The following is a 14974-nucleotide window of genomic DNA, read 5'->3' as shown; positions in this document are numbered from 1 at the left end:
AAACATGTTCTCGTTCAAATCATTCAAAACATAACCTTTAAAATTTAGAGAAACATGTTCTAGCTCGAATCATACTTATCAAAAAGCTTTCAAAACAAAATTTAGGTCTAAAACAAAGTTTTTATATGCAAATGTAGATTTAAAATGTAGAATGATCATAAGATAAAGGGGACATACACAAAAACTAATCTAACAGAGATCACTTAAAACTTAACTAAACATTCTAAGACATAGACAGAAGTGCACTTACATGTTTCAACAATACCCCCCAATGTACCAAGGGGAAAAACAAAAGAAAATTCGTATCATCAATTATTAAATCAAAATCCCTTACAAATGAAAGTAGAATTCAATGGCAAGCATTGGTGAATTTTCCTACTTAGTATGTATATGTGAATTGAAAAGTTAGAAAAAAAAATCGTATTAACTTGGTTCACGTATATATCATCTAAAAATTTAAAAGGTACTACGTTAAACCAGTTGACATCTATGTTTATTTTAAAAAATGCATCCGTGAACTGAGTTTATGTACAACATAAAAAAAATAAAAAACACAAAAAAATAGATTAAAAACTCACATATGCAATGAAATACTAATGGAATATTTTTATTACCTCAATCTTTAACCTTTGATTCAGTTTGTTCATGTTTAATGGATTTTGGATGTTTGTAAGAGATGAAAAGTAAAGATTATTACTCCCTCGGGTCCTATTTATAAGAGATACTTGGGTCAACAAAATTTGATGTATCTAATTAAAAATTCAGTCTAAATACATTAACTTTTGTTGACCTAACCGGAGGGAGTATAATTTAATATTTATTAATGAAAGACGTGTTGCATTAATGAAAGACATCCATTATAAGAAAAAAAAAAAAAAAAACTCCTAAACAGGGACAGAGAGACTTGCATTGAATGTGATCTGAGTCAAACTTAAAAGCTAAGTTCTTATTTACCTTTTCAGCTGCTCCTTTTTTTCATCCATCTATCTCCATTCCAAAGCTAAGTCATTTTGTAGTTGTGAAATCACCTACACTCATGACTAATCGCGATGTCAACAATTATCCCACTGGTGACTTTGATTTCAAGCCTGTTACTGGCTTCAACAAGTTTCTCGTCAAACTTAACATGCTAACAGCGCTCTCTTCCCAGCGTGTTCAACACGGTAGTGTCTTGAAAATCATTTTGCGTGGACAGGTTTTTTTCCTTCTCCCTCACCTGTGAAGCACCCACATATACACCAGACACGACACTCACATATGTAATAATAATTTGAGAGAATGACTACGTCTGAGGTGTTGGATATCAGACACGTCTTTGATCAGTGATACAGTGCTTGTCACTTCATTTTTTTTCATTTCATGTCTTTTGTTTGTATGGATTTCGTATGTCTATGTAGATAGCCGATCAGCTTCTGCCCCAAATTTGGGATAATTTGTTGAAAGCAGCTTATGATCCTCGTATTTCTGCTGTATATCTTCAAATTGTTAATTTAAACTGTGGTTGGGCTAAAGCTGATGAAATTCGAAGACAAATCTTAAATTTCAGAAAATCAGGTACTATCACCACTCTACATTTGGAGAATTTCGTATTACAATATCTATCTAACCTTTGTTGCTTATAAAAAACCTTGATAAGTGATAGTTAACGATGTTTGTAGGAAAATGCGCTGTGGCTTATCTCCCTTCGATTGGTGAAAAAGAATATTACATTGCTTGTGCATGTGAAGAAATATATGCCCCTCCAAGTGCTAATGTTCATTTGTTTGGGTTCACGGTTGAAGAGACATTTGTTAGAGGTATGCTCATTCTGCCTTTCCTTGCATTGCATCTCTTTAAACAAAGTTTGACGTTGTTGACAATGCCGCTACATACACCTATCCTGAAGGATTTATACACGTGCGGAAACCTCAGGATTTAACAAACCCTTCTCGCTAGTGCCGAGGACACAAAAACGAGATTACTAAATAAGAGGTTATTCCTAGAGCAAGAAAGGATTCTCACTTAAAAATATTATACAATATATTTTAAAAATTTCAAATATACAAAAAAAAAATTACAACATACATTCATGATACTTAATGGTTTTTAATACAGGGAAATTCGTTGTTAAACCTTTTTTAAATTTAGATTTGTTGATGTCTATACTTAAGCCTAACACCCGTGTTAATTCTTTTAGGTGTTTATGACTATCTTGGAATTGAACCACAAGTTGAAAGAATTGGCAAATATAAAAGGGCAGGAGATAGACTAACCCGTAAAACCATGTCTGAAGATCATCGTGAGATGCTGACTGCATTACTAGACAATATATATTCAAATTGGCTGGATCAAGTCTCTTCTGCTAGAGGTACATTTGCATTTAAGGTCCTAATTGTATCTTAAACAAATGACTTAAACTTTGGGATTCTGCAAATTTTATACAGGAAAGATAAGAGAAGATATTGAGAACTTCATAAACGAAGGTGTCTATCGAGTAACCAAACTGAAAAAAAAGGGTTTCATAACAAGCATACTCTATGATGACGAGGTACATGCAGCACTTTGGTATTATGTGACTGATCACTTGCACGTTTCACGGTTCCAGTTGCCAACTTGATTAATATAAATCATATTGAGAGTTGGGACAAAGACTAATAGGGACTGGACATCATCTTGGACAAAGTCAAATAAATATTAATCACATATCCGCCTGTGGTTTGCAGGTTATACCTAGGTTGAAGAACAGACTTCGGGTGAAATCAAACAAATATCTGCCTGTAGTTTATTTCAGGTATATTTCCCGTTTATAGAGTAGGGTACTTTATATTGTATTATGCCATTTCTTCAGCATATACAAAGACTAACTTAAAAAATGTATATAAATCCTTAGTTTGATAAATTTTGTTGTCTTTGTTATATTTTCTTATTCATAAATCGATAATATTGTTTGACGACTGGGATAATTTCCATAATCAAAGAACTTAACTATAATTCTTCTCACTAATAACAAGAACTGTATATACATGGAAATGGTTATCAGTGCAAGTTGGTTTTTTTTATTAAAAATTTTTGTATTGGTATGTACATTTTATTTTTGACACTTAATAGTAGAAACAGAGCCTTAGTTCTTATGACTTGTATTTATATTCTATAAAGCACTATTCTAATTATCTGATATGAGTATGACTTGCTATGGCTACCTGTTTTCTATCAAACTTATATTAGATGCATTTTTTATAGATTAAAATATGCCAAATAGCTCATTAAGCAGGTTGTTCCTTTTCTCAAATATAGAAAATACTCTCGAGTGAGAAAAGAGACCGTTGGAATATCAGGTGGTAAAGAACAGATAGCTGTCATCCGAGCCTCAGGGATCATCAGTAGTGTTGGTGGCAAAGGTATCATAGCAGAGAAGTTTATTAATAATATCCAAAGGGTCAAAGGTACAGTTTTGATCGTATAAATTTTTCTTCTTTAAATTTCAAAACACATGATAAGTGAAGTGTTATGATGCTAATTACATTGATTATGGCAGTTTTTATTAATGTAGCCACATAGTTATATTTGTTTAGAGTTATATTATTTACTAAAACAGATGGGAGGCGAAAGTATTGCACTTACTCTTAGTATTTTCAACTGGGCATAGGTCTTTACAATCCTTGATGATTTTGAAAAATATAAGAGGATCTTGCAAAAGAAACTGCAAGAACTAGCTTAGGGTGACACCTTTCTCTTATGTCTTAACAACTAAAACTGGGACTTTTGAAGTATGGCTTCCTTCCCAAGCAAGGTATAAATTTCACACAGAGAGAACATCTTCTAGTGGAAATCAGAGAGATTAATTATGTTCGTTTATGTAACTTATGTATTAACCAAAAACGTATATACTCGTAATCTATTCTCCTGACCTACCATGACACAAGGATAACATTGGTTTTCACAGTTTTACTATGACGCTGTTTGCTGAACCTTAAATTTTTTTACGGTGTTATTTACATATATTTAGCTCGTCATTTGTGCGCCATTGTTTGAGTCTCGGTCACACTGAGCTGTTTTTTCTTCTCAGTGTCAAAAAAATTCAAGGCTGCTGTTATCCGAATTGATAGTCCAGGAGGTGATGCTCTTGCTTCTGATTTGTAAGTTGTAGTACATTCCTCTCTGTTCAAAATGCAATCACGTTTAATAAGACATGCAAGAAATGGTTGGTTGTATTCATATAGCAATGATATACCATGGCCATAAAGTTCATGATGACCTGAACTATATTGATCTTTCCTAATAACTTTTTTAAGATGCTACTTTTAGATTTCAAAGTTAAGTTAATTTTGCCTTTATGGTCTCGTTAAATTTGAAGTACTTCTCTGATCTGCGTCATTGAAGAGTGATGCTAATTGATACTAGTAATTATCTTGGAAAGTTTGCATGCTTAGCTGATAAAGTTTTGATGTCATGGTATGCAGAATGTGGAGAGAAATCAGGCTTCTTGCTGCCAGAAAACCAGTCGTTGCTTCAATGTCTGATGTGGCAGCAAGCGGAGGATACTATATGGCGATGGGAGCTGATGCCATCGTTGCAGAAAATCTGACCTTAACTGGTTCGATTGGAGTACTCTCGAGTAAGAAAAAGGAGAAGGCTGTTCATGGATTATAATTTAACTGAAACTAATAACAGATTTATTGTGAAGTATTAGCAAACATACACATGCTGGTATAATTGAAAGAGACGAGATCATCAATGCGCTAGATCCTAAATGACAGTGTTGTTAAATGGCGGTCATGGCGCCGCCATGGCAGACTGGCGTGACAGATTTTTGGACAACCGTCATAGGAAATTTGTGAAGGAATGCCCAACATGGTGGTGCCATAGGCCACATTGACGTGTATGGATTTTTGGCCTTCCGCCATATTCACTCAATTTAGTAAAGTCTTATTATGGCCAGACACTCAGCTAAAATCCGTATTTTTTTTTCACCCCCTTGCCTGAGATAGTTGTGTAACATATCCGTAGAGGCTCCTCACTTCTTGTTGTGGTCTTATAGCTATATTACCATTTTCACTGGGTTTTATGTCAATTACGTTTTGAACTTATTTTGATTAAAATACAATAATAGTTTGAAAAACCATTTGAATGGTAATCATATGCAATAAATAGAAATAAATACTAGCTGAAAAGAGAGATATCAATATAAATAATGAAGGAAGCATGGTACCATCATGAACAATCACGGTTCCACTTTCGTATATTCTTCTTGGGTTTTGTAATCTACTAACTTGATGACATTACTTACTTTGTAGGAAAATTTAACTATGAGAAACTTGATGAGGAGATTGGTTTCAACAAAGAACTTATATCAAGGGGTAAATATGCCGAACTCTTTGCAGCAGATCATCGTTCTTTTAGGTACCTAATAAATTTTCTGTTGAGATGGGAGTACATAATGTTTTATGAATTCCCTGCAATATTTGAATCCGGTTAAAATCATTTAACCCTATTCTAGGTTCAATATATCTCTTGTTCTTTGAATTATATTATTAGGCAAGTTCCTTGATGAAGTAGTTAATCACTTAATCAAGTGTGATGATAGTTGATTAAATCTAGTGTTGATTTCGTGTGTATTCAATTAGTACTGGTAGCAATTGTAGGTTCCCCTTTTCAGGATCCCTGGATAAGATCCTCATGATATCCCTTTTCGCATCAATTTATATTTGATTTCTGAGGCAGGAACATATAACCACACTCTCTATCTTTCTGGTACAGGCCACATGAAGCAAAGCTATTTGCCAAGAGAACACAGTATGCTTATAAAAAATTTCGAAACAAAGCTGCTTTTTCCCGAGCAATGACTGTATGTTCTAAATTTGTTTAAGAAAATTTTTATTTTCCATGTTTTCTGTTCTTCCTCCTCGTATATCAAATAGTTACTTACCGCTATCACTAGGTAGACAAGATGGAAGAGGTTGCACAGGGGAGGATTTGGAATGGTAAGGACGCAGTATCTCACGGTCTGGTTGATGCTATTGGTGGGCTATCACGTGCTATTGCTATAGCCAAATTGAAGGCCAATATACCTCAAGATAGACAGGTTGGTTTGAGAACACCTTTATTTTGATGTCTGTTGATTTATTTGATGATTTCATGATCCCTATGATGACTGCGTTTGAGCTATGCCAGGTTACTGTTGTCGAGTTCTCAAGTCCCAATCGTACTCTACCCATGGTTTTAAGCAATCTACAGGACTTGCCGTTTTCTGTTGAAGTTCAAGCGCGGATGGACGAAACCATGTTTCCGAATTTGGGTGGATGTCCATTTGCCAACCCCATTTCGGCCTTGATGAATGATTACCTTTATGCTATGTAGAGGGGGAGATTTTCTTCATGGTATACTAACTAGTAGGATAAATCATTAACCTCCCTTAAGTTGTGAATAAATGTCTCACATCTCTTATTGTGTGTGTGTGTGTGTATATATATATTTTATATATTATTTGTGCCATGAACGTTGCCTTTAATAATGATACTTGGATACTATTTTCCTGTTAAGTTTTCAGTTTGGCTGATGGAGATGAGGCTTAGAGATTATTTTGGGTTCTTTGATCAAATTAGGGAATAAATAAATGATATTTGTCGAACTAAAATTTGCTACAAAAACCTAAATCTGAGTTTTAAAAACGAAGCTAGTGTATTTTTAGGAGAAACTAGTGTGTAAACCCGTGCGAAGCACGGGAAAATTCTTTTTGAATTAAATTACGAATAAAAATATTTTATATTTCACATTTTGAATTAATATTGATGTAAGATTATAAGAGTATGCTACACATGTGGCAAAAAAAAAGGAGAATCGGAAAGCTTTATGCTATAGGTAACATATATTTCAATAGGGAAATGATTAATACAGCGAAATAAAAATCAAGAAATTGTCCCGAGACTTATTCGTCACTATATATTTGAAATTTGACCAAAACTCTAACCCCATAACTGCCCATGTTTTCCGGCCATGAGAACATTGTATTGATGAACAGTTATTCTTGATGCATTTGCTATAAAAACCTTCGCGATAAATAGCAATGCTCATTTCAATAATCTAAGCAAAATATGTAGCAGCCAAAATCATGACTTGTGGAACTTGAATATTTAATTTGCATCTTTACAATTAAATATAGAAAGATCAGAAGTGCTATATAGCACGAGAAGAAAGCACACGACCATGAATAGCGGAAATCATGCAGTGGAAAGCAAAACATGGAGGGAGAGAGAATTCAGTTGGTTAAAGGAAAAATAACATCCAAGGGTAGCAATTAATTCGTCGATTGTCGTGCATGCTTTTTCTCGTACCATGAAGCATTTTCCTAGAAAGATTGGAAAAGAAGAAAAAAAGGAATCATCCGATAATTATAGATAGATTGGAAAAAAAAAAAAGAAAAAAAAACCAACCATCAAATAAAATGAATTAACATTTGTTGTTTTTGGATTTCCAAATATTTGAATTTCCAAATTATATTATCTACCGAAGTTGTTACTAGGTTGAGTCACGACCAGGTCGCTCTCTTTAAGACGTTTCGTGGCACTACCCAAAATTGTGCAAGGTAGACTATCAACCACGCCGCCTCCAGGATAAAACAAGCCCAGCTACAACTGTGCGGTTAACTACTGCACCGTAGAAAACCGTTCGAGAATTACACCCTCAAATATGGTACTAAGACCACTCTTTAATACTGAAACCACTTTAATATGGTATTGTTACCACTCTATTATGGTGCTAAGACCACTCAAATATGGTGTTACCACCATTCTAACCTTAATTTCTCCAAAGTATCAATATGGCACTATGACCACTCAAATATGGTGTTACCACCATTTCTCCTCAAATAAAAATATTGAATAATTTTTATATACCGTTAAGATCATTCTTGATTCCGACGGGACATTGTTTATTCCAAATAGGGACTATGATCTTAAAAGTACTCTTTATTCCGAAGGGACATATATTATCGAAGGGACTATGAACTTAAGACCACTCTTAATTCCGAAGGGACATTAAACCGAAATAGGGACTATGGTCTTAAGAACACTCTTAAAATATGGTTCAATCGATTGATCGAAGCCACTCGATACGGTACACAACCGCTCTATTTGATACCGAAAGGGACAGAAAGGAGTAGAAGCAGAAGAAACTTGTTAACACAAGTCGGAGGGAGAAGAGAAGAAAAGAATTCCCGACAACTCAATGAAATTCTTTTCGGTGTGTGGAATGCACTATGTGAGTTCTCTATTTATAGGGAAAATTCACAACTAATAAGTGAGAAACTTTGGGAACAAGTAATATGAGAAACTTTGGGAACAAGTAACATATTACTTTGTCATTAAGTAATTCATATATTATATTTAGTACAAAAATATTTTAGCAAAACTTGGGGACTAAGAAAGCACTTTCTAATAATGATTAAATTAATGATTTAATTTATCATTTCCAAATAATAAAATATATATCAATATATATATTTTTCTCTAGTGCTTATGTACCCCCATTAATTAGAGGTACACCCCCACTATATAAATAAACACTACTAATGTGTGTGTTCCATCCGATGTGGGACTTCCACTTTTTTCAATTCACACAACACTAGTTCTACCCAACATGGGAATTTGTGTTTAGTCTTTTTAACTCAATTTCCACACATGTTCCAACAATCCCCCACTTGAATTTAAAAAATGGTTTCAGAAATAACGTCAAAGACGTCTCCATAAGATTTGCTAGTAAACAAAGGTGTCGCCTACAACTTGAACCTTTGCATAGCGAGTAAAATTCTGATTAACAAGAGTTGCTTACAGCATTGAACTCTATCTCAGACATAGAACCCACACACAAACCTTTTCATAAGGTGTATTCTAAAAGCCCGTGCGTTTATGGCCTTGCACGTGTATCCCGGTTTTAACGAACGCTCTAGGTATTCTGCCCCGAATCCCATAGGAACCGGCCCTTAGTTCCACATTCATATAGGTGAGTCTATCAAGAGTACTCCTGTAGCTATGTACTCCACTCCAAATAGAGTATAGATCTCATTAAGAGTTTCTATTATCTCATCCTTCTATCGCTGCAGGAATCATGCTTTCTTACTTTTATCATAGCATGTTCTATCACTTGTGACTTGTTATTACCCATTGAACCTATTTCTTGGGATCTCCAGTCATGTAGGTCGGGTTACCATCACTTGTGACCTTTGGGCATTAGTCCCATCCTATTGGATGTGTTTAGGACTTTCTTTCTAGTAATTCCTTTCGTCAAAGGATTAACTAATTCTTTATCAGTACGTACATGATCTACTTTAACCGTTCCTTTTGAGAGTAGCTAGCTCTCTAATCCTTTATGTGTTCATGCCTTAATTATCGTCTCTTACCATTGTGGTAACGATTCTCAATTTTGTAATAGCTGCAGACTATCACAATAAATTAACACTTCTGGAAACGGTTTTACCCACTAAGTGTTCTTAGCTAGCAAGCATCTTATCAACTTGCTTCTTCACTAGTTTTCTCTAGTGTTCTCATCTCAGATTCATTCCATAGTAAACTGAGTCAATATTATTTGTTTTAACAAACAACTCCTCTAGTGATGCTCAATGTGCAAACACTAGTCGCTAAATATTCATCTGAAAGATGTTCTATTTTATATCTTGTACCATTTAAGTACAATAGGTTACTCCTAGTGAAGTAATCCTAGAGTCATATTTTTGTTAAGGCACCTCATGACTCTTTCTATAGCATGGCAATGCTTCTCATCTGTCTACTAGTAAACTTGCACAAGAGTTTCATGACATCGGCAATGTCGGGTCTAATACATTCAGTGGCATACCTAAGTACAGCCAATGATGCTCGCATATTCTGTTTTTCTAACTCCATCTCAAGCGTTCTTACACTTGGATCATAATATGATTGCAAGTTTACGATGAAATAATAATATTTCCTTAAGAACTTCTCAACTTTGTGAGATTTATCAAAAAAGTTATCTTTTCTGATCTAGTAATCTTGAAATCAAGAATTACTTCAACTTTGTCTAGGTCTTTCTTATCAATGTTGTTGATAAACAATGATTTCACATAATTCATAACATGAATCTTTAAACCAAATATGAGTAAGTTGTCTTCATAAAGACATATGATCGTGCAAATATTATTTGTCACTTTCATTCACTTTATACTCATTCGATAGCATTAGAATGTCAAAAAATTTATGTCATTCCTTTTTAGACCTCACAAAGAATTATCTAACTTACAGACCTTGTTTTCTTGTCCATGAATCGCAAAACTTTCAGGTTGTTTCATATAGATTTCTTCTTCTAGTTCACCATAAAAAGAGGCAACTTTCACATCCATTTGGAGTACTATCGAGTTATGAACGGCGGCTAAAGGGACTAGTACTCTTATGGATATGATTTTCGTGATTGGTGAATGAATGTCGAAGAAGTCTATATTTTTCTCTTTGTCTAAAACCTTTGACTACATGGAGAGTCTTGTATTCATCAACCGTACCATCAGGTTTTAGTTCTTTTCCCAAAATCCAAATACAACCGATTAGTTTGTAACTATGAGGCAAGTCAACAAAGTGTCATGTTTTGTTAGACTCTAGAAAATCCATTTCATCGTTTATTGCTTCTTGCCAAAATTCAACATCCAATGAGGATATGTCTTATTTAAGGCTTAATGGATCTTCTTCCAATGTATAAACCAAGTTCATACTCTTTAGCAATTCTAGCTTTCTTACCTCCTTGAGGTTCTATAACATCTCATATGATGTTTTCATAACTATTTCTAATTACATGAATGTGATTAGATATAGTGCCCCCACTAGTTCTTAATTTTTAGAAGGGAATTTTGTTTACCCCCACTAGTGCCCCCACTATTCTTTAATTTACAGGGGTACTTACTTCATAGAAATCAACATCTTTTAAATTCTATGATCACTTTAACATTTAGGTCATAAAACCTATATGTTTCGTTATTTATCGCATACCCGATGAATACACATTCATAGGTTCTACTAGTGAGTTTAACTCTCTTGGGTTCAAAGTCCGAACTTATGTCAGACAATCCCAAGTTCAAAAATAAGACAAGTTGAGTTGTCTTTTCTTCAAAAATTTCTTAATTAGAATTTTTGTTCTTAGACTTGGGTTCTCTCTACAACATAAATTTCAATTTTTGTTATAAAAATTGAACATATCAAGCGTATCAATTTTATTTTCCAAAATTTACAGTCATCAATAAATATGATAAAAACATCATTTTATCATTTCTAATTTATGTGTCATCAAATTCACACATATCATAATTTATTATGTTTAGAGATTCATATTCTCTAAATTCTGATTTATATGAACTTTTGGTTTTGGTTCATATATCTTGACTGCAGTAAATAAAATTGTCTAATTATAACGTTGGAATTAAATCCAAGTTACTCAAATTTAAAATTAAACGCTTGTTCACACAATAAATTTTTGATATGTCAAATATTAAAATCACACAACTAGTAAAATAGAAGGAGAATTTAATTTTTAACATACCATCAAAGTGCAGTCTTTTCCCACAAGAATGCATGGTACACAAGTCTCTCTTTAAGTCTGAGTCAACTCAGTCTTATTCAATAGAAATCTGAAATTCAGATTCTTTCTTATTTTTAGAGTAACTAACTTCCGAATTTTAGCACTCCCTTAGAACTAAAATCATGTTAGTTCCTTCAACCAATTAACCAAGGGCACAATTTTAAGAATATTAAATTTGTGCATTTTTCCTGATGGTTATTCCAAGATATTGTCGAACAATTCACTAATATACCAATCGAATCCATCTAAACCAATTGCATCTCAAGAAATTATTAGCACATTACCATCCATTCTTTAATAGTCACTATTCGCTGCATATGTTGGCTTTTCAATAGCAAGAATGACTTCATACGTAAGGTTCATACTTTTATGTATTTGCCTAAAATATTTAGCAACCACAGAAGTCACATTCTTACTTAATTAATACGTATGAATGAAAAGTTAACAAGCAATGCGACATGAAATGGTTCGAACGTGGCTTCTAATATCAAATAAGATCAATATTTTTCTCCGATGGATTTTAGCGTTATTGTTTAAAAAAACAATAAGCACTTCATCGTTTCAGTCAAAAGATGTAATTCTTATAACTTTATTTATCCTTAATTTATTTAGAGACAACTGAACCTTAATAAGTAACTTCTTCGGTAAACATAGTAGAACGAAACGTCTTAAAATTGTTGTTTTTGGATTTCCAAATATTTGAATTTCCAAATTCTATTATCTACCGAAGTTGTTACTAAGTTGAGTCACGACCAGGTCGCTCTCTTTAAGACGTTTCGTGGCACTACCCAAAATTGTGCAAGGTAGACTATCAACCACGCCGCCTCCAGGATAAAACAAGCCCAGCTACAACTGTGCGGTTAACTACTGCACCGTAGAAAACCGTTCGAGAATTACACCCTCAAATATGGTACTAAGACCACTCTTTAATACTGAAACCACTTTAATATGGTATTGTTACCACTCTATTATGGTGCTAAGACCACTCAAATATGGTGTTACCACCATTCTAACCTTAATTTCTCCAAAGTATCAATATGGCACTATGACCACTCAAATATGGTGTTACCACCATTTCTCCTCAAATAAAAATATTGAATAATTTTTATATACCGTTAAGATCATTCTTGATTCCGACGGGACATTGTTTATTCCAAATAGGGACTATGATCTTAAAAGTACTCTTTATTCCGAAGGGACATATATTATCGAAGGGACTATGAACTTAAGACCACTCTTAATTCCGAAGGGACATTAAACCGAAATAGGGACTATGGTCTTAAGAACACTCTTAAAATATGGTTCAATCGATTGATCGAAGCCACTCGATACGGTACACAACCGCTTTATTTGATACCGAAAGGGACAGAAAGGAGTAGAAGCAGAAGAAACTTGTTAACACAAGTCGGAGGGAGAAGAGAAGAAAAGAATTCCCGACAACTCAATGAAATTCTTTTCGGTGTGTGGAATGCACTATGTGAGTTCTCTATTTATAGGGAAAATTCACAACTAATAAGTGAGAAACTTTGGGAACAAGTAATATGAGAAACTTTGGGAACAAGTAACATATTACTTTGTCATTAAGTAATTCACATATTAGATCTAGTACAAAAATATCTCAATTGAGTACCAAAATATATTATATTTAGTACAAAAATATTTTAGCAAAACTTGGGGACTAAGAAAGCACTTTCTAATAATGATTAAATTAATTATTTAATTTATCATTTCCAAATAATAAAATATATATCAATATATATATTTTTCTCTAGTGCTTATGTACCCCCATTAATTAGAGGTACACCCCCACTATATAAATAAACACTACTAATGTGTGTGTTCCATCCGATGTGGGACTTCCACTTTTTTCAATTCACACAACACTAGTTCTACCCAACATGGGAATTTGTGTTTAGTCTTTTTAACTTAATTTCCACACATGTTCCAACAACATTAGCATTATCATTCCGATGTTTGATTAAACCATCTACAACTACAAAGTAAACAGTTCAAGCAACATGACATTCCCAATAGAGAGCAAAACAATATAGGCTAAAATGCACTTTTGGCCCTCTATGTTTTGCCCCGTAGCAATTTTGGCCCCTATTAAAAAAAACCACTTTCCAGCCCCTCAACTCTACCCCCTTTTGCAACTCAAAGGCCCCCCTCTGATTTTGACTTGGTCAAAGCACAGGTGGCCAATAGATGGATGCCACGTGGCATTTAATTAATTTAAAAAATAAAAAAAACAAAAATGAATTAAAAATGAATTTTGGTCAAAAAAAAAGGAAGGAGGAAGGGGCGCGTGATCTTCAACCCTTCTCTCTTCCTTCTCATCAAACCCAGACAACCTCCCTCCCCACAACCTCATAATCTCTCTACATATTCATCATTTCTCATCTCTTCATCCCAGAAGAACTCAAACTAACCAAACGCGACAAATTGTTGTTACCAATTTTCTCAGCCACAGATCCAGCTGACACGTTAGATTGCTGTTGCATCAACACGTCCCTATCACTATCACTCTCAGAACGCAGTTCAGGAAGTGATTGTTTACTACAACTAATACCAATATCATCATGTGAAGAAATCGAATTTCCTCTTGATAATGAATCGACACTAGACTGAACCAATTTCGTAGCAGCTGAAGAACGTGAATTGCTAATAGACCTATGATGTTGTTGTTGGTGATGATTTGGCGTGTGTCTGTATCTCGACGAAACAAAAATTGTTGGAGTATCAGGTCTTGAAGCACAAGGAGTGGAAGTAGAATTGATTCTTTCAATTCTTGAAGCTGTTGATTTAGGAGGATGATGAGAATGAGAATTATGAATCGCTCTTTGTTGTAGTTTTTTTTTTACATTCTGAAAAGAATAACCGATTGGGAATGAAGATTCGGAATTTTCGTCGTCGGAATCGTCACGTTGTTGGCATCGATGAGTGGTGTGTGGGGGGGGGGGGGGGGGTAAGGTTGTCGGAAACATTGACGGTGTTGGTTTCTTGCATCGTGTTTGGTTGTAGAAAGTTTAAGTCGAAAGAAAGAATTCGAGTGACAGAAAGATGAAGAAGAAGAATGGGAAGAAAAAATGGCATGAAGATATGAAGATTGATATGATGAATGAAGATGAAGAGATGTCAATATGAAGGATGAATATGAAGAGATGAGAAATGATGAACATGTATTGTTTTGACTTATTTTTTCTTATTTTTTTTTTAATATGTGTTGGTGATTTGAGTTGCATTTGTTTCTTGGGCAGCTATGTTTGTGCTTGTTTTTCTCCCACTCTTGAACACTTTACTTGATGAAGCTGCTGGGTTTGGATGGAAGATGATGAATGGTGTTGGTGATGAATCACGTGTTCCATCTTTTTCCATTTTTTTTTAATTAAAGATATTCCTTTTCTAT

The 14974-nt window shown here is 34.2% G+C and overlaps 1 protein-coding gene across 2 annotated transcripts; it reads left to right on the top strand.

Annotated features, from left to right (window-relative positions):
• Positions 1–909: 909 nt before the first annotated feature.
• LOC146925042 (serine protease SPPA, chloroplastic-like) lies at positions 910–6613 on the top strand. 2 transcript variants are annotated; one of them, XR_015011009.1, is made up of 13 exons: positions 910–1195; positions 1398–1554; positions 1659–1796; positions 2177–2347; positions 2424–2527; positions 2703–2770; positions 3274–3422; positions 4046–4115; positions 4440–4594; positions 5274–5336; positions 5737–5824; positions 5918–6061; positions 6151–6515. XR_015011009.1 is itself a non-coding variant. In XM_085710982.1 (13 exons), exons 1-13 carry the CDS (start codon positions 1037–1039, stop codon positions 6334–6336), a joined length of 1695 nt encoding a protein of 564 aa, XP_085567108.1. In that variant the 5' UTR covers positions 910–1036; the 3' UTR covers positions 6337–6613. The 2 variants fall into 2 exon arrangements, 1 of the variants encoding a protein (XP_085567108.1); XM_085710982.1 differs by having other exon boundaries at positions 5274–5379; positions 6151–6613.
• The last annotated feature ends 8361 nt before the right edge of the window (positions 6614–14974 follow it).

This window comes from Medicago sativa, chromosome 5, assembly GCF_051527215.1.
Source record: "Medicago sativa cultivar Bolivia chromosome 5, Bolivia_mono, whole genome shotgun sequence".
Taxonomy (NCBI): domain Eukaryota; kingdom Viridiplantae; phylum Streptophyta; class Magnoliopsida; order Fabales; family Fabaceae; genus Medicago; species Medicago sativa.
This window is presented reverse-complemented; position numbering and strand designations above follow the sequence as displayed.

Coding starts and splice junctions, on each gene's coding strand:
- LOC146925042 (XM_085710982.1), top strand. CDS start 1,037: ATGACTAATCGCGATGTCAACAATTATCCCACTGGTGACTTTGATTTC. Junction 1,797..2,176: donor TGAAGAGACATTTGTTAGAG/GTATGCTCATTC, acceptor TAATTCTTTTAG/GTGTTTATGACTATCTTGGA. Junction 5,380..5,736: donor GCAGATCATCGTTCTTTTAG/GTACCTAATAAA, acceptor TTTCTGGTACAG/GCCACATGAAGCAAAGCTAT.